The 27,373-nt window shown below is 54.1% G+C and overlaps 4 protein-coding genes and 2 pseudogenes across 4 annotated transcripts; 2 read left to right on the top strand and 4 right to left on the bottom strand.

The window, feature by feature from the left end:
- Positions 1 to 6: 6 nt before the first annotated feature.
- Positions 7 to 1,776, bottom strand: SAPIO_CDS0107 (annotated as a pseudogene; the record flags this gene model as incomplete).
- Positions 1,777 to 7,624: 5,848 nt separating this feature from the next.
- Positions 7,625 to 11,892, bottom strand: SAPIO_CDS0108 (Vps9 domain protein; the record flags this gene model as incomplete). Its single annotated transcript, XM_016782972.1, has 3 exons — positions 7,625 to 8,349; positions 8,409 to 11,432; positions 11,556 to 11,892. The coding sequence occupies 3 exons, from the start codon at positions 11,890 to 11,892 to the stop codon at positions 7,625 to 7,627; spliced, it is 4,086 nt and encodes a 1,361-aa protein (XP_016646605.1).
- Positions 11,893 to 15,252: 3,360 nt separating this feature from the next.
- On the top strand, positions 15,253 to 16,724 carry SAPIO_CDS0109 (uncharacterized protein; the record flags this gene model as incomplete). Its single annotated transcript, XM_016782973.1, has 4 exons — positions 15,253 to 15,966; positions 16,051 to 16,076; positions 16,143 to 16,231; positions 16,312 to 16,724. The coding sequence occupies 4 exons, from the start codon at positions 15,253 to 15,255 to the stop codon at positions 16,722 to 16,724; spliced, it is 1,242 nt and encodes a 413-aa protein (XP_016646606.1).
- Positions 16,725 to 18,033: 1,309 nt separating this feature from the next.
- SAPIO_CDS0110 (putative L-lactate dehydrogenase) lies at positions 18,034 to 19,144 on the bottom strand (the record flags this gene model as incomplete). Its single annotated transcript, XM_016782974.1, has 2 exons — positions 18,034 to 18,981; positions 19,073 to 19,144. The coding sequence occupies 2 exons, from the start codon at positions 19,142 to 19,144 to the stop codon at positions 18,034 to 18,036; spliced, it is 1,020 nt and encodes a 339-aa protein (XP_016646607.1).
- Positions 19,145 to 21,100: 1,956 nt separating this feature from the next.
- SAPIO_CDS0111 (uncharacterized protein) lies at positions 21,101 to 22,222 on the top strand (the record flags this gene model as incomplete). The annotated part of the gene is made up of 2 exons (XM_016782975.1): positions 21,101 to 21,174; positions 21,412 to 22,222. The coding sequence occupies 2 exons, from the start codon at positions 21,101 to 21,103 to the stop codon at positions 22,220 to 22,222; spliced, it is 885 nt and encodes a 294-aa protein (XP_016646608.1).
- A 1,262-nt stretch (positions 22,223 to 23,484) lies between these two features.
- SAPIO_CDS0112 lies at positions 23,485 to 26,028 on the bottom strand (annotated as a pseudogene; the record flags this gene model as incomplete).
- Positions 26,029 to 27,373: the final 1,345 nt, after the last annotated feature.

The raw sequence follows: 27,373 nt of genomic DNA on the forward strand, positions 1-27,373 counted from the left end.
TCACATTCAGCAAGCCGAGTACCTAACACCCCTCTTCCCCAACTCCTTCCTCCCAACCGGATCCTCGGGCAAAACCCACCCCCTCGCCCTCTTCGCCTCCCTCTTCTCCGCAAGCTGCGGCTGCGGCATCCAATCATCCCTCGGGAGCGCCTTCCTCCTCGACCCCTCGGCGGGGGCACCGATGTCGCTCTTCCAGTGGACGGCGTTCGAAGAACCATTCGCGGCAGTCGTAGCGGCGGTGTTATTATCCGAGGCGAGCATGCAGAGGCCCCAGAGGGCAAGGCAAGCGGTAAGCGGCACCTCCCCGGTTTCAAGGGACGAAGCATCAACGGCGGAAGAAGAAGAGTTGGCGAGCTGGATGGTGGTGACCTCCAAGTATCCGAAATGAGGCGTAGAATCCGTCCCGTTGCGCACGAGGACGAGCTCAATCTCCGTGAGGATGAAACCATAGCGACACGAGTGCTCGCGCATGGCGTGATGCAGGGCCGCCAGGCCGCGGAGGTACTCTACGCGCTTGACGTTGCCCTCGACGCGCATGCCCGTGTTGAAGCGGTCGAAGGAGCGCACGAGGCCGACGACGCGGGCGGTGGGTTTTCCGCCGAAGATGGCGGCGGCGGAGACGGATTCGCCGGGACCCGTGGCTACGAAGAGGTGGTCGTTGATGCCGGCGGAGTTGGAGGGTTTGGGGGGCACGGAGAGCATGAGGGGGCGAGTGGAGGAGACGGCGAGGGCGGAGTTGAGCTTGGGGAGGTAATACGAGGCATAGATGGAGTGAAGAGCAGCTTCTGTCTCCGGGTGGCGGTCGGACAAGGTAGGCGGGGTAGGGAGGAGGGGCAGGGGCAGAGAGCAAGAGAGGAGAGCGGAAGCACCCGGGATGGAGAGGATGGTGGAGGCGTTAAAGGTGGACCAGGGGCGGACCTGGCGGACGTCCCACCAGAAGTGTTTGGTGTTGGGGTCGCGGTGGTGGAAGGAGATGGTGCGGACGAGCGAGGGCGCGGGGTTGGGGGCCGTTAGGTAGGACATGAGGGTCGTAGTGGGCGTGGGCTCGGACGAGAAGGCGAGCGGGGAGGCGTCGCGGGAGCTGTAGCCGTCGACGGGGCCGTACATGTAGCTGGGCTCCGGGGGAGGAGTCGGGGTCTGGTGGGAGGCGGTGGCGGGGAGATAGGTGGGCATTTGGCGGTAGGTGGGGAAGCCGAACCTCTCGATGACGGCGGTCTCGACGCCGCAGGAGGACGAGCGGCGGGATTGGTCCTGAAGGAAGGGCGCCGGGGAGCAGAGGAGAGATGAGGTTTGTTGCTGGGGAGGTTGGAGAAGCTCGGGCTCAGAGACGAAGGAGCACGAAACGTTGTCGTTGTTGTTGTTGTTGTTGGCGGCGTAGTTGAGGGTGTCCGGGCTGGTGTAGCTCCTCATGTGACTCTTGCGAGCGGGCCGAGGAGGGCAAGGCGAGGTGGAAGTCCTAACCCTCTTGGCAGGAGCGGCGGCAACAGCAGCGGAAGCATCGAGGGCCTGGTCCTGAGATCGAATCTTGGGCAGAAGGATGGGTCCATGATGACGAATGGGGGGCGAAGCGCGGGGAGGGGTGGTCATCCTGGTCGAGACCGAGTCGGCGGTTGAGACGGCCGAGACGGCTGAAACGACCGAGTAGGCAGACCCGCGAGAGCTTGACCGAGCGTGACCTGGGTTGTAAGGCATCTGGAGGAAAGAGGAGTCGAAGGAGTACTCGGGAGTGGTTGTGACGGGAGACTCGCACGAGTTGAAGTTGAAGTTGAAGGCCATGTCTGCTGCCAGACTAGAGGGTTGGGTGCTGTGTTAGTCGGTGAAGTGTATAGTAGGAGTCAAGGGTCACATACGTAGACATATTTGGGGTCTAATAAGTTAATGCCGGGATTATGGGATTAGGGCTGTAAGAAGAGTTCAACTCTCGGTGAAGAGAAAGCCTGTTTCTCAATGTAGTCTATGTTTTTGGGTAGGTGGATGCGATGTCTTCTTGTTGGATCAACAACAAGAGGAGTGCCTCTCAAAGATCCTTTCGATGTGTGAGGGGATAATGGGAGAATGTAATGGCTTCAAGCGGACACCAGTTCCTCTCGAGTCTACAAGGTAGGAGGGGGAGAAGAAAGAGATGAGTGGTGGTGGACGGGGAGAGAAGCGGAGAGGAAGAGGAAAAAGAGGAGAGAGGAGAAGAGGAGAAGGTAGCTTTACAAAGAATGGATGGCTGAGATTGATCGAGGATAGGATGAGAATGGAAGAGAGGTGGTGAGAGGAATTGGATGGATGGACGAGAGGAAACGGGCGATTCTTATCCTTGATGATTCGAGCCCGATGATGGGTGATCTGGGGTGGGAGTGAAGGGGAGGGGTGGGAGTTGGCCGGGCGTGTGGGTTGAGGATGGGCGGTGGAGCTTTGGGGGAGAGCTTGTAAGTCCAGATAGGGAAAACGGGTAGCGGCAATGCAAAAAAGATGGCGGCGACAAGAATAGCTACGTGCGAAGCGACAGGCGGTCGCGACTACGGGAAGCGCGTTGCTCGAACGAGGGTGGTACCGTGGCGTGACCCGCTCTTCCACCAAGGTCTAGGGCGAGAGCTCAAGTGCGCCCCAGGATATGGACGGTGGTAATGGGGGAGGGGGACGTGAGTACATGGCCATGAACTACAAGCACGGACAATGGCTCTTGCTTCCATGACGACGGGAGCACAGGGAATGGATCTCGGAGACGAGGACTCAATGCCATCATCGGAGAAAGAGTGTGCAAATGGATCGTCTATTCTGGACCCTGGGGGAAGGAGAGGGGTGTGTGTAGAGGTCGAAATCTGAAACACAAGCTCCCAAGCTAGCCAAGTAGCAAAAAGTCGGGTATCAGCAGCACGATAGCTGCAAAAGAGAATGGAGCCATGTCTGGAGGAAGCAGCACCGAAAGCTTTGCTTGGGTGTCGTTGGCCATTGTTTGGGCCTCGAGAGTTGAGGTTGAAGTCGACAGGACGGAGGCTGAGTGGCTCCTTCCGTGGTCAGTGGAGCCCCGGCGCCAGGGTCCAAAGTACTTTGTACTCCAGGCGATGGAAATGGATCCATTTCTCGTCCAATCCCGGGTCTCCAGGGCGTTTAGTCAGCGGGGCCATTTCTCTCGATTTAGGTACAACCCAGGAACAAGAACCTATTCGCCCACTGTGGAAATACACTGTAATCACCGGCAAGATTAACCTAAAACCCCACAGTGTCATTTGGCGCCACACCGACTGATCGCTGGGAAGGAACAATTTGAAAGTCTCTTCTACCCGCCCTTGGCTTTTTTGCATCCCCACCAGATTTTCGCACCACCCAAACCGGCTAGTATCCTGGGGTTGTCTTCGTCGATGCAGGCTTCAGCACTCTGACTGGCCAGCATGCAAAGCGCCCTGCAGGACCTACGAAGGTATGCATACGCCTAGTGTCCCTTCGCAGTTGTACACGCCTCTGTCGTCCTTCGCTCAACTGCTCTTCCCGACCACCCACACACGCCACGCTTCACGCTCCACGCATGGCACGTCGCACGCCCTCCAAGAACCCAGAGGTGCGTCGTGCACCCAGGCCCAATGCGTGGCCTGCTTGAGTCATTTTTAGACACATGTCCTTGCAGCGAGAAAAAAGGGAGGGAAGAAACGAACTCTGCATTAGTGAGTGCTACTCTTCGACTTGTCCAAGTAAAAAAGAGCTCAGGAATGTCCCTTTTTGCCTGAGGAATAGTGTAAAAGGGACTTCGATGCCGAGCTCTTTTTTTCATTGATGCATCGCGAAACCCCACCGAAAGAGGAAAGGAAGCATTATCTCTCCCCGGCATTTTTTTCTCGCTCTTCTATCACGAGCACGAGAGAACGCCAGACGCGGGGTTTTCTCCAAGATATGGCTACCCGACGCGACGTGCCATTTTTTATCCTGATGCACGCATCGAGTTCTTGATGCTGTGGCAACGACCCCACGTTTTCGTGATGGGACGTGGAACCAGTAGACGAACGAACTTGATGGGGCGATCTCTTCCTCGTCCTCGTCCCTCTTCCTGGGAGGAGCGAGGACACTACAGTTCATGCGTAGTTTTGTGGACTTCCCTTGGATATGAGTGCCTTACAGTTTGGGCATCGAGGGTCCGGAATGAGATGGATGATTCCACTGCTTTCTGCTGCAGGTTCATTGTCTCTCTACTCTTTTCTCCCGTCCCACTCCCCAATTTCCCCACGTTTCTCTGAGATGGCCGAGCCGATATGAAGAAAGCGCTCTCCCGTTGGGGAACATGAAGGAATGAAAGAACCCAGAGGCCGGCGCTAAAGAAGCACTGAAATTACCGGGAAATCCACCAGCATGCCATTGACCAATATTGGTTCTGTTAAAAAAAGGATAAAATGGAAGAAATAAGATCCACAGTCAGCCGACAAGATCTGCTTTCTTCAAAAGCAAAATGGCATATGACCGGCAGAGGCGAGAGTCAGGCAAGCGGGTCGTCGCTTGTTTGGGCGGTTAGCAAAATGAGACAGGAGTCCAGGATTGTCTGTGCTTGAACCTGTCGGCCGTGCTGTCAGCCAAAATGAAATGTCCTTCTGTCCTTGAGACAAGCTGGCAGCATCAGCCAGGCGGTTAAGCAATGTCCTATTTTATGGGGAAAAAGCACGGAGAACACAGCACAGGACTGGTGACAGCACACCAAAATGTCGGCGTGAGCTCTGGGTTTCATCTCCGGACATCTCGGGCAGTGCCAGGCCGGGTGTCGACATCTGATTCAGTTCCTGCAGCTTTCTCAGGTAACCCACGCTGAGCCTGCATTTGATTTGATTTTAATTGTATTGCAAGTGCGATCCTATCCCTTGCCTCGTTGAAGAGTGTGATCAAGTGCATCAATTTGAATTTGAAGCCAAGCATCTCCTCAATGTCCTCATATACACCCACCTGAAAGATCGGACGAAATATGTTCGCCGCATACGAGGCCCGAAACTTTGTTGGTCCCTCACCTGGGCCGGGTCCACGGCGAGTCCGTGTAATACATCTGCCTCAAGAAGCTCGATGATACACTGCTGAAATCCATCCTTCGTATCGAAGGGGCGGGCGTCTAAAGTGGGAAGAGAGTAGGCAGTACACCGGGCCTGGCTTGGAAAAGGGCCGTCTCAGGTTTTACGGAAAAGCAAAAAATAGCATCACTAATCTTAAAAACAGGCAGCCTAAAAAATTAAAGCCGATCAACAGTGTATGAACAATCTCCGCTGGTCTAGCCCTAAGGAAGAGAGCGGCGCTTAGAACGGATCCTGTAATTCCCGCTTTTGTGTCGATGGTGGCAGAGCACAACATATTTATGCCCTCGTGCTCAACTTGGCGATCGAATCGGTCAGATGAGCCTCCCGCGGCCCAGACAGGCGGCCAAGATGATTAATATCTCCTTGCTCAGCCCTTCGCCTTACGAATCGCACGTTACGTATGCCGGATGCCGTATCCTTATTTGGCCCGGTAGGCGAGATGACTTTCGATCCAGGCGCTAAAGAGGACTTCTGGAATGTACAGCAGGGCCGAGAAAAGCAATGGACTTGCTAAAAATAGGAAAGATACAAAGGGATGAATAACGGCGGCAAGAGAATGGAGGGCGAAAAGAAAAAGCAAGGATACGAACAGCCGCGCCAGAGGTCAAAGGCGGCGCTTAAGGAAATTGGCCAGGGTGTGTCTCGGTGCGAGACCGAGAGCGGTCTGCCCACAATCAGGGCGCAAACAGCATGTGTCATGTTCATGGAGTGCGCGCCTTCGCTTTGGTGGCGCCGGCCAGGCCAGGGCCCAGAGTCCCACAAGCCGTCGGTCAGTCGGGAATGGAGATCTTGGGTCCTTCTCCTTTCCCAGGCTTCGTACACCAGCACAGACTGTGGGACCATACGCAGATCCTTAGCTCATAGCTGCCACCTCCAAAACGCACAGCCCCAAGGTCCCACCAGCTCGGGCGCGTAAAAAAAAAAAAAAAAAAAAAGAGTTCGCCGCTCGGTGCATCACTACCCGCTTCCTTCGATTTTTCGCGCCCGCGACTCTGGAGCATCCTATTGGTCGCCTGTCTCGATGGAAGAGCGCGAGCTGACACGGGTTTTGGTGCTTCGCGAGCCGACCAATGGGGATGAAGAAGTGTTTGGAACGGACATCCTTGCTCTTAAACCCTGTCCGAGCACGGCTGGGGGGTGCATTTTAAGATCGAAGGTGAGGGTCTTGCCGAGCACATGAAGAATGTCGTTCGGAGCCTGTTTAATCTGGATGGCGGGTAATTCTTTTAGAATTGCCTGATTTCATGTGTGCATTGGCTGCGCTGCACACATGCGTCCTGTTTGTTTACGATTGATATTGGGAATAGTAAGACGTGCAGACCCTAATGTTCAAGAGATGGTTCGCGCCCGAGTCGTAGCTGGGGAGAAAGAGAAGCCGGCCCATGATATAGACATAGCGAGGGTGTTCGGCATTTACGTCGATCATGCTCTAAACACAACGCTCTTTTATTCCTGCCTTTTTGGTCATTACTTTATCATTTTGCAGCCACTCTCTTCTTCACTTGGAGGAAGGCTGTTCTTGGTGAAGTATCTTCCCAACTCGTGTGGGCCACACCCTCCGGTCCTTTCGGCTTACAACTCCGGATCACGCCGGGTCGTCGCCCGGCACTTTAGCCCGGGTCCCGGTCCCTCTTATAGAGCTCGAAAAGTTTCGGTGACGGCGTACAAATTCGATTTTTTTTTTCTCGAGATAGTGAAGGGGCCCCTAGACTTCATTCCAAGTTCCGGCAAGGATGCCATGGGCTACAAAGTGACCCTTGAAATGCGTCGAGGAAGTAAAGACACATCATCTCCCACGATGCATGAATCCTGCTCGCTCGCCCCTTCGAGGCAGCATTCAACTAACCCATGCCATCAACATCGTCCCTCCCAGAATCAACCCCATGTAACGTATCTCAAACCCAGATGGCGACACTATAATCCTCGCAACGAAAGAAGCCCTCCTTGGTATCTTCCCTCTACGCACACCCCATCATCCACCAGAGATCTTGAGTATTTCTCCTAGTATCTCTCCTAGTATCTCTCCTAGTATCTCTGCTAATGAGAGAAAATCATCGTCATCGTCCAAACTCACACCGCTTCGTTTCATCAAAACAAGAAACATCCCACAAATCATCTCCCCCCAAAAATCCCACCCTTCACTCCCAGCCACCCAAACCGCCCCAATCCACACATCGAGAAACACCCAGCATATGCAAGCCCCTCCCTCTTCTTACCCCGCCCACCAACATGTCCTCCCCACGGTGAACCGACCTATCAGAATCGAGCAAGAAACACGAACGCCAAAAAACTAGTTCACGTCTCGGTCGAGTTCAAAAAGGCGCGACGATTCTTTTGCGCATCGCGACTTGGACGCTTTTTCTTTACTTTGGCGTTTTGTTCGTGATAAGAGATTCTCCCGGGCAACCACCGTCGTCGGCATCACGACATCTGTACTCCGTAGGCCAGATTTCCTTTAGATCACACACCGCGCAGAGAATGCCAAAACAGGTAACGGCTCAAAATGGGGAAGAAAGAAAAAAATCGGGAGTATTCCGTGGCGGTCAAGAAGAAATAATAAAATAAATAAATAAAAATCGTACAATAAATGTCTATACGCCAGAGCCAGATTGTCTATTCCCATTTCTCCGCCCAAAACCCTGACTCTGACTCACAGTCCTCGCTGATGCTGCCGTCCCCGTCCCCCTCTCCCGTCCCCCTCCCACGACCACCCCTTCTTTCGCCTCCCTCACCTTCCTCAACGCCCTCCCCAAAGCCTCCAACCTCACCCTCTCCCTAACAACCATCCCCCTCGCAAACTCCCTAATCGCCCTCCGACCCATCCCCGCCCTCATATCCTGCCACCCCGCCAACTCCCCTGCCACCACCTGCTGCGCGTACCTCAGCTCCCTCCCCAAATCATCCACCTCTCCTCTCGCCCTCCTTAGCTTTTCTTCTCTTTCCTCGCTGGCCCGCTGTTGCTTGCGCGGATCGTCCAGAAAGGCTCCGAACCCGGCCGTCCAGCCTAGCTTGGAGCCTGAGGATGATGATGAGGAGGTAGATCGCGAGTTGCTGCCGTTGCTCATGGCGCTGCGTTCGAGGGCCTTTTGCGCCGTGCGGATCTGTGCGATGAGGGAGGGAGGTCGGGAAAGGGCTGAGAGGAGGGCTGTTATGGTACTTTGTTGCGCTTGGAGGGTCGTGTGGAGCGTGTCGTAGGGGTTGCTTTGCGTGGGTTCGAGGGAGCGCGTATAGATGTCGAAGGCGAGCTTGTACGGCTGTGGGAGGAACTCAAGCGTCGAGACGGCCCGACGCAAGAGTTTCGTAGCATCGTAGAGGTCTATAATATATTCCGCATTAGTATACTCATGCATGCAAGATCGGTCGGCTGTCGCTCACCTGTATTCACCAACGCCATGCGATTCGTCCTCCTCGTAACACTTCTCGTCGAGTGATTCACAGACCTCACCATCTCCCTTGCATGATCCACAAACTGCTCCACCTCCCGCACATCCCTCACGGGCTCCATCTCATCACGAATCTTCTCCAGTAACGTCTCAGCCTTGAGCTTCGACCTCTTAGTCATCATATCGAGCCGAATCTCCGGCACCAGGAAAAATTCCCACAGCGTCTCATGTGCCGCAAACGTCGGATGCGCCAGCATGATCTTCATGAACCAGTCCGTCATCGTTTGGATCTCGCGCAGCATCGACCGCGACGGCTTGACGGGGATCTGGAACGGCGATCGCGCCACCGCTACAGAGGGTATCCACGACGACGGGTTCTCGAGCGCGAGGAGGTCCGCCAGCGCCTCGAAGTCCGTCAGAGATCGCCGGCACGTCGTCACCGTGAAGCTGTGGCCGTCGGCCGTGGGGGCCGCCGACTTGAGCACCAGCCGCACCGTGCCGTCCTCGACAAAGAACGCGCGCACAACGCCCGTGATGCGCCAGTCGGCCCCCGCCGGCATGCTGAACAGCGTAAGATCGTCGAACTTGTTCCGCACGTCGTCGTCCTTGGCTAGTTCTACGGCCGTGAGGCCGCGCAGTTCCCGCGCCGCGACGTCCACGCGGGGGTCGGCTACGAGCATCCGCACGAGGTCGTACCGGCCGTACTTGCTCGCGAGCATAAGCGGCGTAAATTTTCTGTCGTTGGTGGCATTCACGTCGACATCGCAGCGCTCGAGGATGCGGTGCACCATCAACGCGTCCGTGACGATGTGTAGCAGCGTGTTTCCCTTGTTGTCGATGTGGTCGTCAAGGTGAAGTCTCTCGCCGTCTCTCTGTGCGCGGCGGGCAGCGTCAAGCCCGGCGGCGACCATGGCCGCGTACTTCTCCTGGTCGTAAGAGCGGCATAGGGCGAAGAGCGGCGTCTGGCCGTTCTTGTCTCGCTGCCTCCAAGGAACCAAAGGCCCGATTTTGGCTATTAGGTATGGCGCATGGAATAGGTAATGGCCCAGGCTGCGACCCCAGATATCCTGCTTTGCAAAGTATTTCGTGACCTGCTCTGTCGTCGCGGTCGATAGGATTAGGCTTAGAAGGGTATCTATTATCTCGTGGTTGCCAATCTGTACCGCGGCGCTCACGAGCGTCGTATCTTCGTTGTTAATGTCCTCTAGTAGTACTGAGAGGGGGTAGTACTGCGAAAGTGAAAGCAGGTATTTTAAAGCTTCCACTCGTTCGTTCTGGACGGCCTGCATCACGACCGACTCCCCGAACGAGTCGTGTGTTTGCGATAGCCTCTCCACCGATAAGTCAGCCTCAAGCGCGCTGTTAATCGTGCCGAAGCTTGTCGCTCTTGACCGATAAGATATCTCAGAATTGCTGGACAAGCTGCGCGTGTCCATAGATACCTTCTTTAGTCGTTTTACAGGCACCTGGATCTGTTGTTGTTGTTGTTGTTGCTGTGATAAATAAGGACCTCCAGCTGCGGCCTCGCCCTCCTCCATCGCCTCGAAGGGGAAGACGTGGCCTAGCCCAGACCCTAAAGAAAACCGCTCCGACACCGTCAATGAAGACCTCCTCGACGATCTACAAGACGCGTGTCGACTCGATCGAGCTGATGTGACATTCACGTCGGAATCAGAATCGGAAGATTCACCATCCTCGAGGGCCTCGTCTGAAGGCTCCATCATCTTCCTCAGCTCCCCTAGATTCCCCTTGGCGGCAGCATCCCACAGAGCCTTGTTCCGCCGACTCGCTTTGCGCAACCCCGCAGAGTCCAGGGTAAGATACGCGAGAACCGCCTCAAACGTACTCAACGCATACCCCTTCTCGCCGGTATCAATGTCGTCGATGAAAATAAAGTGCCGTATGTAGGTGAGACGGGCCTGCAGATTCTTGACCTGCGCCCTAATGACCACAAACAACAGCAATGATACAAGCGTGTCAGCCGTAACCGTCATCACGGGCTTTTCAGAAGCCGCGTCCGAGCCAGGTTGCGTCTCCTCCCCTCGGCCCTCGGCCGCCTTCGTGGCGGTCTTCACGGTCGAGACGATGAGGGACAGCATCTCCTGCGGACACATTGCGCCGCCCATCTTTTTGAACTCCTCTATCGCGAGCCCTAGCTGGATGATGAGTTCGTGCTTTCCCTTGGTGCCGCCCTCGATTACTACGCCGAGTTGCGAGACATCGATGAACTCCATCTGGCGGATTTTAACTTCCAGCTCGAGGTCGTATGGTCGCTTCAACGCGCATAGTTTGGGAAATAAGAGGTGATGGACGTTTTCGGCCACGTAGCGCTCAATAAGTCTCTCGACGATGGGACCGGTCAAGTCTGTCGTCGCGCCTATCAAAGCTAGTTGCTGCTTATCCACAGATTGAAAAATGTCAATACCGGCAGTGATGGCGCTTTCTAGAGTCGCCCTCATCACGTCTTCGTCGTCCTCGGCGTAAAAGTTCTCCGTTACGGGTAGCGACCTCTCACTGACATGGTCGGCTTGCACCAACGAGGTGGCGAGCGCAGGCCCTATCCCATTCTCGCGAGCGTTCCTGATGGCCGCAGCGAGAGATCCATCCTGTTCCGGTTCCGCCTCCGGTTCGGGATCTGGTATGGTCTGCGCAGATGGGGGTGGAGGTAAGGGGTGCTCAAAGGCGGCAGTGAAGTCTCGAAATAACCTCTCCAGGCCGGGCTGCATATGCCTAGCGATGATGGGGAAGTGATTAAGGAGGTCGTGAAAGAACTTTATGTCCTTCTTCTTTCCAATGGTCGGTCGATCGCTCGATTCGGCGGGTGATGTGAGGTTCTGCTCTTCGATCTTTTTCTTGCCGACGCCTTCGACAAGGACGGCCGGGACGATGACGTCTTCGACCCAGGTTCCGATCAAGGGTTTCGAAATGTAGTATATGAGCCATTGGCGCGGTTCTAATGCGTCTGAGTACCATAGCGTGTCGAAGAGTAGCTGCGCTTCGTTTGGCGCGCGGAAACCTATCGTTCAAAAGTCATCCACAGTCAGCGCATGCTGTCAGGCCCATCGTCCGTCTCCCGCGCCAACGGGGACAAGGCGCGGAGCGTGGGGTGCTAGATGGGAAGAAACAATAAACCACGTACCCTTGTTGCTGTACACGAAGCCATCCTTTATGACAACATTCCTACCATTTACCGTGTTGTACTGCTTCGCCTTGCCCCTCATATCTCTAAGGTTGGGCAACGGCTCTGGGGCGGCCGCGCCATTAGCCGCACTACCGCTCGGTATCCGAAGGACATGACTCGCGATGAACTCCTCGGACAGAAGGATCTCCTGCGCGGTGGCATTCGTATCGGCTTCGCGATGAGTAAGGAGGATTTCGGTGGTGGGGACGAGCAGGACGTAGTGCTGGGTCTGAGCGCACTGGGCCGGCAGGGGACTCTTGAAGAAGGCGGCAAGAAAGGGATTGAGAGGTGGCATCCGAGCTACATTCGGGCGTCGCGGCGTCCACCGGTAGGCGGATCGCCCTCGGCGAAGCGGGTTACGGGTAGAGTCGGGGCAGCCGTAGTCGACTGGAATTAGAGGGGGGGCGCGTGTAGCTCGGGTCAGCTCCGAAGGTGCAGCTCTGGGGCCGGACGAAAATGGATGACGTAGGTCGATCGTTCGGTTATCGGGACGGGCGTGGGAGATGGAGCTGTCGTGAGCTCAGGAGCCGAGATAGCCCGGTGTAGCGATTGCGCTTGATGGAAAGGGATCGGTCCAGAGCATGGATGCTGGATTCTCAATCTTGCGAAGGCGAGGAGCCAGTTGGGGGATTTTTAGGTTGCGAAGTCGCCAATAGATCAAAGAGACTGAGCAGTGGATGGACCAGGGGGCGGCTCCTTTGGTCGCATCTCTTGCTGACTCAGGGCAAAACTCGAGGATCAGGTCCAAGAGAAGCACTGTGGTGTGGGAGGATGGCAAGTAATTTACAGGTGCTTCCAAGACTATACCCAAGATGGATGTTTAGTGGTCCCAGCACGGCTTGTTCCTGCTCAGGAACATATAGACAGATGAACGTTAAATCTTGAAGCATCAGGTCAGGGACATCGAGAGTGAGAGTGAGAGGGGTTTGTACCACTCCAATTTTACAAGGACGAAGCACTCTTCCTTCAAGCTGTGATCTTTCCAGTGCTGCGGTCTTATCGTTATCAGGGATTTCGGTGATCTGATTGGGCAAGATGCACCATGAGAGGTGATTTGCAGGCTGCAACTTTGTAGCTTTAGTGGTCTCCATCCCTGACATGTGCTTGGTCCGTGCCTGGGTATCGAAACACCTCATCTCCATCTCCATCTCCATCACCATCCATCATCAGCTCCATCCCTCGCAACCTATCTTCAAGCGGCAAGCCTGAAACTGACTCGATTCTTATCTTTGGCGTGGAATTTAAAGACTGCAGAAAAAGGCAAAGGGAGGGGGGAAGGTAAATAAATAAAAGGAAAAAAAAAGTACAAAAAGCTCACCCCAGGCGTCGAAACGACCGAGGCTACGAAAAACCGCAGTTTTTACGGGACAACCATTGAGCAGGTGGGGATGCCATCCCCGAGCGTACCCTAAGGTCCTGCTCGGTTGGAAGCTTTGGACTTGGGGTGGTATATATAACTTTGAGGCGACTGGTGGCGACGCGTGTGGTTGAGGAAGGGGCGAAGGGGAGGAGCGCCTTCGAATTCCCATCATTGACGACGAGGTAACCAAGCATGGACGCCTACTACCTAGGAAGACGGCTACTTTCGACACAGGGAAGAATGTGTTGTTAAACAGACCATCTCTCGATACTTCACCGTCCAATTAACAGATCCCGCCTTCCCATGAGATTCAGCATCCAACCCAAGTGACACCGTCCCGCCGCATTGTCTCGCGATGTCTTATATCAAAACGCTTTTTCTAGTGCGGGTTCAGCATGGAGAAGTCTAACGGCTGAGATGAGAAAAGACTGCGAGAACTATCGTGTGAACCGACTATTCGAGTTCGGATTGACACTCGGTGCTTCCAGCAAATGGGTGCCTGACCTTCCGGATTCTATGAGACCCTCTTCTCTAGAGAGAGCGATGAAGAAAAAGATCTGATCTGGACGCGGAACAGAGCCCCAGAGTTGGTGGTTTGGGGACGTTGCTATACCCGATACCCGAGGGGTGCAAAGCTCGTCGCAAGAGCTACGTGAAGTCGGCAAAAAAAGGTTGCAGTATTTCCTCAAGGCATTGAAGTCTACAAGTGCTATCTCGCAGTACCGCCCTCTGGCGAACCTCTACCAATCTCTCTAAATTCGTTGAACGGGGATCACAAAAGCTGGCAACATCTCTGACTCCATAGAGCCACAGAGATTGACTCTTGCATATCAGATGAAATGAGTGTGCGGTGGAGGGGTCGTTTGCAGATCGCCCGCCACGCCGTAAGACCTTGGTCTCGGGATCAGACCAGCCAACACTCGCAACTCTCAAACGCCTGCATCTACGATTACATCCTGCCCTGGCCTCCGAAGCAACGATAGGGTTCGAGAAAACACGGGAAAATACATTAAAATCAGCCATTCTACGTCTGAACTACAATACTATCTTCGAATCAAGGTCATCATGAAACCCTGCGAAGGCAAAATAGCCCCCTTCGAGAAATTCCTTGGCCCGCATCAGATCGCAAAGATCAAGTGCTCGCATCAAGGACTCAAATCCTGAATTAAAGACCGTAAAACATAACTAGGGACCAGGCAATGAAGAATACCCGTAAAATTGCATCTCAGTGATTTGAGATGTGGCAAGATTAGGAAACCGTGATCGGTTCCAGCTTTACCCGTCACCATTATGCCGCCCTTCCAAACCCCGCTTAATACGTTACAGGCTTCAAAATCCCCAGCTAAGCCACTCTGGCCCGTCCGAAGTACGAGGCAAGAGGACATCAACCGGAAGCTTCCTCCGGTTGACCACTCGGAGACCACCACCGACTCGGTGGGTCCCGGCGATATTAAGATGCTATATGGACCTAGGAGGATACAGCATCTTCTTCCAAGATTCTTGCCAAGGTTGGTGCGCCAAAATGCCCTGTTTAGGTCCTTTTTGTCCATTATGCATCTCGCTCCCGGATCGGAGTGTTAACGACACCTCCGTAGGTTGTCATGGGCCTGTCAGGCACCGACCGACAGGACATCAGTCGGTCGAGCCTCCACAAACGTCCAACTTAGATGAGATACCGTGGATAAAAGATTGAAGCTGCGACGCCAACAAGCCACGCGGATTCGCAGCTGTTTTCTTTTTTAGACTGGGCTGACTAGGCCAAGACTTTTTTGCTCTTCCTTTTACATTCTTTTTTCTCCTATCAATTTCTTTGGCTTCCTTGCATGCCTCATCTCGTCGGTTAATCCCAGCCCGTCTTGGCCACACGATCATCAACAGCTTTTACGCTATCGAGCCGCCGGGTCCTTCTCCAACCCATCATAGTAGTGAAACAGGCCCCATGTCTTGGCTCAACATCTCCCACCATGGCATCGCTTGATTCTGGGGTAGTTTGGGTCCTTTTCTTGGCCCTGTTTTTGATGCGAGGAATCATTTTCCACGTACCTTACGGGCCGCCTTTTTGAAGCATCAATATGAAAAATGGACATGAAAATTGAGAAAAATGAACGTACCGGATGAGCTGTCAACTAGGGGAGGGAAGAGTGCCTTAAGTAACGAATGCTGGGCGCAAGGGCGGGCTCCCCACGTTTTCCCATCTTGGAGGGGAAAGAAAGAAATAGAAGTCTCTTTTCTCCAAACTTGAGAAAGACGTAAAAGAAAGCTTCCATTTTCTTGTCCTCGTTCCTTGGCAGCAATATGGCTCGTTTGTCAACCCTCGGCCTCGGCCTCCTCTCCTCCTCGACCACCGTAGTCGCCTCCCTCAGCAACATCCTAACTTATGGTGATCTCGAGACCGCCGAAGTGACCTCCGGCCACGGCCTCTGCGGCTGGGCGCCCCCCGACCCCCTCAACAGAGCTAAGCCCACATGCAGCACCTCCCTCCTCCAAGGCTTCGGCACCAAGCCAAACCAATGGTTCCCCTGGACACACCGCCCCTACTGCGCCGACACGCCCTACTGCGTCTTCACGAACGCGCACTTCCACGGCAACCAAGGCGTCAGCATCATCACAACCCCCGAGCTCGCGGCCAGCACGCTGAACAAGCTCGAGGAGACCTTCACGGCGCCGTTCCAGCAGCCCAAGAGCAGCGGGCCTCTGTACGAAGTCGTCGACATGCCGGGGAAGGGGAAAGGAGCGGTGGCGAAGCGCAAGATTCGTAGGGGAGAAAAGTTCATGGTGGATTATGCGGGGTTGATTGCTGATACGGCGTTTCCGGGGGCGACGAAGTTGGAGGCTGGGAAGAAGCTGCTGGATACGGCGGTTGATCAGTTGCCGAGGGGGCAGGCGATTAGGAGTCTTGCGAAGAGTACGAATACGACGGAGAGGGTCGTGGAGGATTTGTTGAGGACGAATTCGTTTGGGATGACGTTGGAGAAGAGGAATATCATGGCCTTGTTTCCGGAGATTTCGGTAGGTTCTGCCCTGTTTTTCGACCAACACTTGTTGGTACTGTCATGAATACGGGCTCAAGAGGGCACTAATACGATGATCCAGAGGATGAACCACGCCTGTAGCCCCAAGTGAGTAGCCCCCCTTTTCTCCTCATCTCGGCCTGGCACCGCGATGTTAAACAATTCTCGCCATAGCTCGTTCATTCGATTCTCAGAGAAGACACTAGCTACAGCGGCCATCGCCTTCCGAGACATCGAGCCCGGTGAAGAACTCACCATCAGCTGTACGTCTCCCCTTCAACTAACATCCTCTCCAAATCAACAGAACCAGCGTCAACTGACAACCTTTCCTCTTCCCAAACAGATGCCGACTTCGGCATGCTCCGCGACGAGCGTCAAGACTTCCTCCACGTCCGCTGGGGCTTCACATGCACCTGCGCCCTCTGCAGCCTATCCGAAGAAGACGCCGCAGTCTCGGACGAGCGGCGCGAGAAGATCCGAGAAGTACGCGACGCCGTGCTCAAGCACGTGAAAAAGAGCGAGTTCAACCAGGCCATCAAAAAGCACAAGATCATGATCGACCTTATCGTCGAGGAGGGGATGCTCGTGCCGCTGGGCGAGTACTATGACATCTTGGCGAGGTTGTACGATAGTGTTGGCGATAGGAGGAACGTGGAGAAGTGGGCGAGGATGGCTATTGATGATTTGGAGCTGTTTGGAGGCGAGGAGATTTATGAGCAGGTTCCTGAGTTGAGGGATCTGTTGGACGGGATATAGCGTAGACGATCGAGTGGCGTCCTCGGTGTTTCTTGTGTTGTTTCTGCATATTATGTTCGAGTACTTTTTCTTTTCCTTCCATTTCCCCCTCTTTGACTTTTCGTAAGTTTTGCATATGGCTTGTTAGTTGGAGCGTCCTTACACCGAGGATTATATTTCTCCTCGCCATCCTCTCCGGAAGCTTTCCATCCGCGTAAGGGTCCTCCGGTGACAACAATCGTCTCGAGCTGTTTTTTTTTCCCGCGTCGGCTATAAAGACCTTCAGCGAAACAACACCCTTCCCCGTCTACCTCAGGTATACCAAGGCACCATGCTATCCCCACGAAGGTCGTATTTGACTAACAAGTACACTAAGAGGAAATAGTTCTATGACGGAGTCCCAGAAAAAAACCACGGCCCCACCACGATCCATCACCCGCGGGAGGCTCGACCCGCGACGCGATCTTCCTTAGGGTTTTTCTCTCTCCATAAAAAAAAATCCTTTCCCCAACACCACAAAACACGCCGATAAGCCTCTCATATTCTCTTCCGGACATGGATCTTTCAACCAACCAAATCACTTGGAAGCCCTCGTAGCTCAATCGGCAGAGCGTGAGACTCTTACACCTTCCTGAGTGGTATCTCAAGGCTGTGGGTTCGACCCCCACCGGGGGCTCAATTCCCCTGGCTTCCAGCGAACTTTTTGCCATCCTCTTCGTCCGCCCTGCTTTTCTTTTTGTTCCCTGTTCTGTAGAGTCCTGGTCGGGTTATGGGTTTATCCCTGTCCCATGTGGTCCGATATCACCACCTTGATGACTCCTTTCAAACCGAGACAGGGTGGACACGCGTACGATTCAAGATGCCGAGGTATGACCTCTTTCCAAGGGGGTATATATATAAAATGACAAGCTCATATTCTAGGGAAATAATAATGGTACCCTTCGAGCAGTTGGCGAGAGGCTGAGACTAATATACAAAGACAACTCTCAGGGAAAGCAGCCAAAGGGGGTATCCCGTATATCTAATCCCAAACTCCAAATATTTCTATGCCGATCCTGCCCAACGATATATAAAAACATAAAAAGAAACCAGATATCCATCTAAAAACAACAGTGAACTCAAAGAAATTTCTAGACAAGTTTAGTACAAGCTTCCCGAAAACAAATCTCCAACATGAAAAGGGGTGTAATGGAGAAAGATATCAAAACACATCAAAAAATCAGAGTACCAAAAGACGAGAAAAAAACAAGACAAGAAGAGCAGCAGACAAAAGGAAAGCCACGCGGTTGGGCAAGATAAGCAATGGAGTTTCACGACGAAAAAAAAACACCTAGCTGGTCTGCATCGGGTCCATGAGCGAGTTGATCGCCTCCTTAATCTGGAGCGCCGAGCTCCTCAAAGCCTCCTCTTCCTCAGGCTCAAGAATGAGCCTCGAAAGAGTCCTGGCACCCTTGCTGTTCACCCTAGCGGGCACGCTGAGACAGACATCCTCGACGCCGGCATAGGTGCCGACCCTCGAGACGGTGAGGAGCGAATCCTCGTTCCGCACAATGGCCCTGACGATGGTGGTGAGGGCCGAAGCGATAGCAAAGTCAGTGACGCCCTTCCGCTTAATAATCTCGTAAGCGGCCGTCTTGGTCCTCGTAGCGCAAGCGCGAACCGACTTCTCCTCGTAAGGGATATCGGCGCCGTTGCAGAAATCGCGAAGACGCATGCCCTGGATGGTAGCAAGGGACCACGGCACGACCTCGGAGTCACCGTGCTCTCCGATGACGAAGGCGTTGACGGACCTGGGGTTCACATCGAACATGGCACCGACCTCAGTCTGCAGACGCGCCGAGTCAAGCACGGTTCCAGAGCCGATGACGCGGTGGGAGGGGAAGCCCGAGAGCTTGTAGGCGACGTAGGTGAGGACGTCGACGGGGTTAGTGGCGATGAGGAGGGTGGTCTTGGGGGCGTGGTAGGCGACCTCGGGGATGATCTTCTGGAAGATGTTGGCGTTGGCCTGCAGGAGCTCGAGGCGGGTCTGCCCGGGCTTCTGGTTGACGCCAGCGGTCACGATGACTACGGCAGCATCGTAGAGGTCGCGGTAGCCGCCGGCGTAGACGCGGGTTTGCGAGGACAAGGGCACGGCGTGGGAGATATCCATGGCTTCGCCCTCGGCCTTGGATTGGTTCACGTCGATGATGACGATCTCGGCGGCTAGGCCGCTGAGCATCAGGGCGTAGGCTGTGGAGGCACCGACATTGCCTGCTCCGATGACGGCGAGTTTGATGGGCTGCGGTGAAGAAAAATGGTAAGCTATCGAGATCGGGACCAGGGGAGAAAACGGGGCATGGGCCCTCCAGGGCCAGGGTTTAGCTTTTTACCTTGAAGGGACAGTACCGTGAGTACACGATAACTTGCCCGTTGATGCTTTCGGTTGCGAAGAGGGAACCCATACTAATGGAATGTTGAGAGAGAGTGTGGGTGGTGGGTGGTGGATGGTGGATCAAAAGTCTATATCGCGAACACAACAAACGAAGTGTAAAGCAATGTGGTGATAGAAATACACACTAATATCTTGGCTTGATGAAATGAATCAAAGATGCTAGTCCAAGCAGGCATCAACAACATCTCCAACTCCCACCATATTTATAACTACGACCCTCCCCCCTCTCATCACCCCCTCCTCCCCCTGAAATGGCTATGACTCTTTTTTTCCAGCCCGGGTTAACAAGCCAACGACCCAAACAACGGAAAACCCGACTCCCCGGGTTTACTTCGTAATTTGGTATGTGGACAGCTAATAGAACCCAGATTGAGGCGACAAAGCGAATACATCGATGCCCTGGCCCCAAGAAATCACGAGCAAAAGCGATAGCCAGGGCCTTCCCGACCCAACCACAGTGTTCGACGGCTCAGCGTGCAGGCTTTACGAATGTCGACGTGAGTAACAGCCCCCGGTGTTGCTGGGGAGGCTCTGGGGGGGTTCTGGTGTCATGGGAGGCTTAGGGAGGGTCGTCTCGGTCAGCTGGCGCCGCCGAAATGGCTCGATGGTGGGCCCGCCGTCGGATCACTGAGCACAGCCCCCCGGCGCCCAAATTTTTAGGGGGTTGCACAATGGAGCGTTGATTGAGCTTTGCCCTGCTTGCTTGCTTGATGACCCCCGCCGTTCCTGTCCTGTCCTTGTCTTGGCCCATCCAAGGTGGGAAAATACTTGATACAGGAGTACCAAAGAAGTAAATTTTCAATGTTTCTTTTTGGCATGTGGGAAATCGGGTGTCTATTCGGGCCCTCGTAAAGGAGCCCTCGAAGAGATAAGGCAATCCAAAATCGACTGGTTTTTTCGCCATGGGTCCAAGGCTGATCGGGATCGGTTGGCTCAGCGTGATGCTGTCGAATGATGTGATTGCTCGTTTGAAAATAAGGAAGCTGGAAATTGATTCATTTTTTTTTTTCTTTTTCCACAACTGGGTTTTTTTGGGCATTGCCCATCAAATTTCGCCCTGACTCTTACTATGGCGTGAGGTCTCTCGACGGGCATCACGCTGAGAGCAGGCTTGCGGATCCGCTTCTTTTTTCGGGTTTATTTTTATTTTTATCATTTTTCGCCTTGGGCTATGTTCCCGGTCCTGCTTCTGATTTCGGTCTTTCCTCTCTTCCCCCTATCCCTATCATCAACGCCTCTTACGAAAAGTTCTTGATATGACCCGAGATAGGCTCGAGAGTGTGGGCTGCCTCGTCCTTCCTCTCCCAGCAACGGGCCAGCATCCCTTGCCCTACGCGTCTTCGTATTGTACTAAACTTATGTTTGAGATCAATTGATGATACAAGCGACCAATGAGACACAGATCAAATGGCACCTCGGTTCGCCACTGTCACCGGATGGACCTGAGCATCGATAGACGTCAGGAACCTTGGACATGGGGCACCAACCCTTTTTTCTCCTTGTACCTTATTTTATTTTCGTTACTCCGTAGGGCTTGCCAATGTCATGATCGAGATATCAAATGCGCATAGCTTGAGATCCTGTGCTAATACGAAATAATCCAAGCCATGTTTTCGTACTTTCCTAATTCGGGCTGTCGCCGGGGGTCCGGGATGCCATGCCGCCCCGGGAATCTGCGCCAAGCCCCCGACTAGAGTTTAAACAAAATATCGGGTGAAGCGGACCAGGATCGTTACCCCCACGAGCTTTTGCATACGTTTGCGTATGCTCCGTACTCTATACTCATGTGGGTAGATTCTGATCGTTATTGGCAGGCGAGGATTTTTCGGGGACAAACCGCGAGACTGGGACCGTCTTAGAATAGATACGAGATTGACGGGATCTCTCTTGACAAGTTTAACGGGTTCTTAAAAGCTAAATTAGTTTAATTTGGCATTTAACTATGCGGTGAGATAAAAATCTCGTGATGAGCTTTCGTCAGCGCCTTTCCTCCCCTCGGTCTACGAGACTGTCGGAGAGAAGAGAGGAGATAGGCGAGAGGTGAGGTGAGGTGAGTTGAGATCTTCGTCCTCTCCCTCTTCCCCCTTTTTCCCGGATAATCGAAACGATTGCGAATGGTCTGGCGTCGAGGCTTGAAGCTAGAAGTGATTTACCTATGGATTTTGCCGGACAGTCTTCCATCTACAGTCCGGCTTACATCTATTTATCCAACCGTCTACAGTCATGGAGGATCAACCCGCAGGAGCCCCCCATCCGCTGACGCTTTCTCGATTCCAGATCCGTTAACAGGCAAACCCATGACATAGAGCACAATGAGAAGCGATTCGTGTTTACCCCTTCGGGGAGGTTGACGATTCCCCGCCTTCTTCTCTCCATCACCATTCCGCAACACCTCAACTGCTATCGTCGCGCAGATTTTCACCAACGACAGCTTCCCGAACGCTTCCCCTCCGCGCGAACCAAGATGACCTCGAAACCGTTCCACCCACAAACCTACAACATCCAAACCCCCCGACTCACCCTCCGCACCGCAGTCGAATCCGATACCCCCGCCCTCTTCGCCCTCTACCAAAACCCCTCCAACTGGCCCCACTCCGCCCCCGAACAAGACCTCACCCCCGAAAAACTAACCGCCCGCATCGCCGACTGGTCAACGACCGCCTCCTCAGGCCAAAACGCCTTCCTAGTCTTCACCCTCGACGACGAGATAATCGGCCTCGGGGGCTACAACACCTTCGAGGACTTGGAAGCCGCGCAGCTCTTTCCCGATGCCCCGGGGGGCCGCATGACGGATTTCGGCGTCGTCTTGGATCATAGATACTGGCGGAGGGGTTTCGGCTCGGAGATTGTTTGTGCGCTTGTGGAGTATGCGAGGAGGGAGTTGGGGTGTGTGCTTTTTAGGACGGAGACGGGGCTTGAGAATGACGAGTGGAGGGCGTTGATGGCGGCGTTGGGGTTGGGGAGGTTTGAGGAGAGGGATAGGGCGAGTTACGACGGTGATCTGGAATGTTTCGTTTGGAGGTTTGATGAGACATCTTGGGAGGAGGTGAAGAAGGGGTTGGTGGCCGACGCCAAGTGGCCTTTGTGAGGAAAGTTGAATCAGAGAAAAGGAACAAAAAAAGAGAGAGAGGGTAAAAAGCTCGCATTGCGCTTCTCGGGCTGGACTTCGAACGAAGTAATTCTCCACTGGACACGTAGCTACGAAAATTGCAATTTTCTAACTCTGTGAGCGCTCCAATTGATCGCTAGGCCAACTGGTTGTAGTGTTGGTCCTTGAGCTGCTCGGTTGGAAGTTCTTGCTATAGACTCGTATATAAAGCATATGGCTGGCGGCTGAGATATCTCGAGGAGGGTGCGGAAGACTGAAGGCGCTCTTTCCCTTGCTGGCTTACGAGACATCACCAAGGGAGTCTCCGGGGGGGAGGAGAGACGAATTGCGTGTACATTGATGTTTCCAGTGTAGTGAGAGAGAGGAGCCCGGGATATCATTGGAAATAGACCTTGGAGACAAGGAGAAATTTCTCGACTGTTCATTATCACGGACATCATCGAATTCGAGATCATCCATAGCATCATTTCCCAGAGGCCAAAATGACCGGCAACTTTTAACGACAAGCAGTATCGAGGGACCAAAAGACACAACATACATAACACTTAAGAGTAGAGAAGGAAAAGGGAAATCGAATCTCTATTGCCCAGAGGCTTAGTTTACCGGTTCTCATGAGACCCCAAAGAGGAAGTGAATAAAAGATCGAGGTATTGCCAAACCGAGAACCAGTCGTTTCCCTCCTTCCACCCCCGAGATGAATGGAGGACGAGGAAAAGGCTGGTCTCTCTGTTTTCTGTCACTAAACAATGGGAGAACCCATTGAACCTTTGCAAGTTTCCGGCTCTACTTATGCCCTTCTTACCCTCGTTCCTCCACCTGACAGCCAAAGAAAGATCAAGATAAAGAGAAGAAAAAAGAAATAAAGGAAAACGAAAACGAAAATTGATATATACAACGGACTCCTGGTGGTCAAGACCGACCAGAAGAGTCCTAAAATCCCCTATATATAACTCGTGTAAAAAAGAAGAATGTCCTTTCCAACACAGACGAATGTCCCTCGATCTCGCAGGATGGATTTGATTTCCATCAAAAATCCAAGCAGCGGTATTTCGATCAACCTCATCGTCAACCCACCACAGTCATAGCCGAAGCTTGACGTCTCTCTCGGTCAACCCCTTTCCCTTTTTCCTTCTAGACCACTTGCCCACCTGAAAAAAAAAAGGTTGCCTTAACATAACCAAAACTGGAAAACAAAGAGGAAGAAGACGGAAAAAGAAAGAAAAAACTAAGAAGCAAATCCTTTACGGGAACCCAATCATCGCCTTATCAGGGAAAAGAATAATGTTCGCCAACCGAATAACCTCCGCCTCAGCCCTCGTCGTCGAAGAATTACTACTCAAGCTCTTCGCATCCGCCTCCTCCATCTCCACATCCCCATCCCTCACAGCCAGCCCACCCTTATCCTTCGCCTCAGGCGGCGGCGTTCCCGCGGACTCCCACATAGCAAGACCCATGGCCTGCAGACCCGCCGCGCCACCAATCTCACCGATATCCCTCTCGCTCAACCTCGCCGGCTGAGGCGCCTCGCTCTCGAGCCCGCTCCCCGTGGAATCGAAATCCGGCCCGGGATGACCGCGCAAGAAGGCCTTGCGCTGCCTGGCGAGGTACAAAGCGTTATTTTGCGTCAGCGGCGCGGCGGGCACGTACACGAGCATGCTGACCTCGTCGGGCCGTCCGTAGATGGGACTACGCAGACCCGCACCGTCGCTGGTGATGTGGTACGCGAGATCGGGGTGCCACAGGATGTAATCGCCCGACTGCAGCGTCGGCAACGTAATCATGCTCCTTCTCAGCTGAAGATGGGGATGCCACAGTTCCGTGACGCGCTGCGCGTGCCCGGGAACGGCGCCGTGGATGTAGCTGTTCTGCTCCCTATCGAGCGACCAGTTCGCCGGGGACAAAAAGGCCTCCCACTCGGGACCCTCACGCGCGTTAGGAGGCGGCGTCCTCGGAGAGAAGAACGGCCGTAGGAGGAAATAAGCCGTGACGAGACGGGGCGAGGGAAGAAGGCGAATCATGCCCGGTTCGATGGCCGAGAGGGCCACGAGGCCCTGGAACATGCGGAAGATGCTGCAGGCACCGTAGCCGTTGTACAGGTCGCTCGAGGCTGTGGCGCGGCCGGCGCACGCCCAGGGGTCGTACTCTTCCCACCGGCCGTTGAAAATGGCGTTGTACGTGCCTCCGCGCTGGTACCCGTCGGGCTCCCAGCGCTCGAGGGATCCGTTGTCGACCTGGGCGATGATGCCTGAGGACTGGATGGCGCTGAGCCAGTCGTCGGCCGACTTGGGAGGAGCGGCCCTCTTCGAGGATGACCCGTGCAGCCCGTTTGGCGATGTAAAGTCCGGTTGCTCACGGGGTGTGGCTTCAGGTGTTCCCGAGGCCATGGTGGGTGCGTGGATACGGATCCGATCGGCGTAGGCGATGGGGTACTTGACGACGAGGCGATCGTCGGGGTTCGTTCCCCAAAGACCCATCATGTAGCGCTGGGCCCTCAGCACGGAAGGGTGAGCCCTCGTGCGCACCTGAGCAGGCGTCCAGAAGAAGTCGAAACAAGTAGGATCCTGAGGCAGAGGCGGGGGCTTGGAATCATGGTTAGTCTGGATGTAGCGCACGGTTTCACGCACGGCGGCGTCCGCATCGGCGCGGGGCACGACGCCGCGGACCACACCAACACCATAGCGCTTGAGATCGCGGCCGAAGCGGGCCGTCTGTGCCGGGTCGTCGATGTCGGAAAACTCAATCGACGGGATCAGGTGCGACCCGAGACCCTCGATGTGCTCGACCTCGGCGGCCAGGGCGGCGATCAGGCGCGTCCACGAGGCTTCGAGTAAGGCTTCGTTGCCGGCGATTAGGTTGCGCTTGATGCGGGCGAAGCGAGATGGTAGGGGGACGAGGTCGGGCCCCCAGAAGGAGAATACTGGGTTGTCCATCTCGATCAGGTCCAAGGTGGAAACGGTTTTCGTGCGATCGCGGGACGCCGAGGTCGTCGGTTGGGCGTTATTGCTGGTGCTCGTGCTCACACTGCTGGTGCTATTCGAGATTGTGGTGTTGGCGGTGCTGTTAGTGGCGGCGGGTGCGGGGGCGGGGGTGGAGGTGGTGGCGTTGTTGGCAGCAATGGCAGCTTGAGCCGTTGTCGAAGATTCGCTGGCGCTGGCGCTGGTGCTAAGATTGGTAAAACTCGAAGCTTGAGAGGATGCGGCGACCAACGATTTTAAGGTTGCGACGGAAGACGAGGAGGAGAGGGACATGGAGCTGGCGGCGGTAGAGGATCGGCCCCTGTTTTTAGTGACCCTGCCGGGGCTATGGAGGCTGTGGAGGGGTCGCTCAGCGGCAGTAGCTTGCGCCTGTGCTGCTGCTGCTTGTGCCTGTGCTGACATTTTGATTGAGCTCGACGATTGAGCCGGGTTCAAATTGGTGTGGGAGGAAATGGCGCTGGTATTAATTGCAGGGCCGGAACCAAGTCCAATACCACCACCAGTACCAGTACCACCAGTACCACCAGTACCTGTCCCACCACTAGATCCAAGTCCCAATGCTCCATGTCCATTTCCAGATCCAGATCCGTTTCCACCAGCTCCCTGTCTTGCTCCGGAAGCCATGTTGCTGAGACCCTGTCTCCACGAGGCCCGTGGTCTCTTCCACTGAAAAATGTTACTCACGTTGACTTCACTCCTGTGGCTCTGCGGAGCCGCTGCCTTTTCGTCCAGGTTCATCTCCTCGCCGGTGCCAGTCCCCGTCTTATTGCCGTCCCCCGCCGCCCCACGACTCGCTGTTGATGTGGCCATGCTTGCTTTTTTTTCCCTGCTTGGTTCCTGCACTCCAACCTGTTTCTTGCTTTGCTTTTGATATTGCCGATGGCAGGCAAAAAAAAAAGAGCGAATAAAACGAAGGTTTAGGTGGAGGGTGGGAAATGGACGTAAGGGGCGGGAGCTCCGGCTCCCGTGATCAAAGTTGGGATTCCCTCTTTGGGAGAATGGGAATAGATGACAGGAGTCGTCTCGAATATGGTGTTAGTCGATGAGGTGGGACGAGCCGGGCCATACCAAAATGCTCCTCCCCTTCCTCTTTTCCTTTTATCTCTTTCGTCCTCCTCGAAATCAAGGTTCCCTGCTAGAATCCTGGGTCGTGTTGAAGTGATGTGTTGAAGAATCTCTTTCCCTTATCTTTCGCCCTCTCTCTCCTTCTTTGGAGACCGCCTCTTGACAAAAAAAAAAAGAAAAATAAAACTGCCGTCCCCGGTTGGGTAGAAAAGTCGACGACTCGCAGGCTCTCTCCAGTGTTGCACAAAGGCTGTCGTCGAATGGCGGATGTCTTGTCAAAAGATTGTAGGAAATGTCCGAATCGTCACTCCTCTCAGATCGAGGTTGCCCCTGTCCACCCTCTTCCTTTCCACCCTGAGATCTTCTTTTTCTTTTAAAAAAAATGCAAATCGAGTAAAAGCCGAAAAATCTCCAGGACCAAAAGAGACCAAAAGAAATCACGAAACCCTCCAGGCCTCCCAAAAAGCGGGTAGGATTTCGAATATATAGGTAGCAAATTTACTTACTTAGAAGCGAGAGAAAACAAAATAAAATAAAAAGAGGTCGTTTCCGTCTTTACTACCTTTACTACTGTTACAAAGTGGGTTTCTATTTCGCTTCCCCCAAACTTGCGCCGTGTTGGTCTTCCTGTTTTTGTTTTCCTTTTCCTTCTTTGCCCTCGACTCGTTTAGGCAAAATTGTTCCACCTCCGTTTCCCTTTTGTTACTCCCTCTCTCGTGAGAAAGAGTAATACATCGTACCCTCACCCGCATCCGTACCGAAAGACTGTGGACGCGAAAGGTTAAAAGGGGGGTGTGAGAATGATTTGGGGGGGTCTCGCTTTCGCGGGATGGATGGGAACATGATGCCGCCCACTGTTCATTCTCGCAAGCCGCCAAACCCGCCAGGTTGCGGGTTGGGGTGTGTGTGCGGAGTATCTCTTAGTGTACGAAGTAGTGCCTGGAACCGAAGAAGGGGGTAATGGCTGCAGCGCAAGGAATACCCACACATTCATTCGCACACCACACGCGATAAAAGGTGGAAGAGACGGATTGCAGAGAAAAGTTTCCGGGCCTACGATGCGCCCATGCGACACCTCCCCGCCCCACCT

This window comes from Scedosporium apiospermum (genome assembly GCF_000732125.1).
Source record: "Scedosporium apiospermum strain IHEM 14462 chromosome Unknown SEQ_SAPIO_0011, whole genome shotgun sequence".
Classification (NCBI taxonomy): Eukaryota; Fungi; Ascomycota; class Sordariomycetes; order Microascales; family Microascaceae; genus Scedosporium; species Scedosporium apiospermum.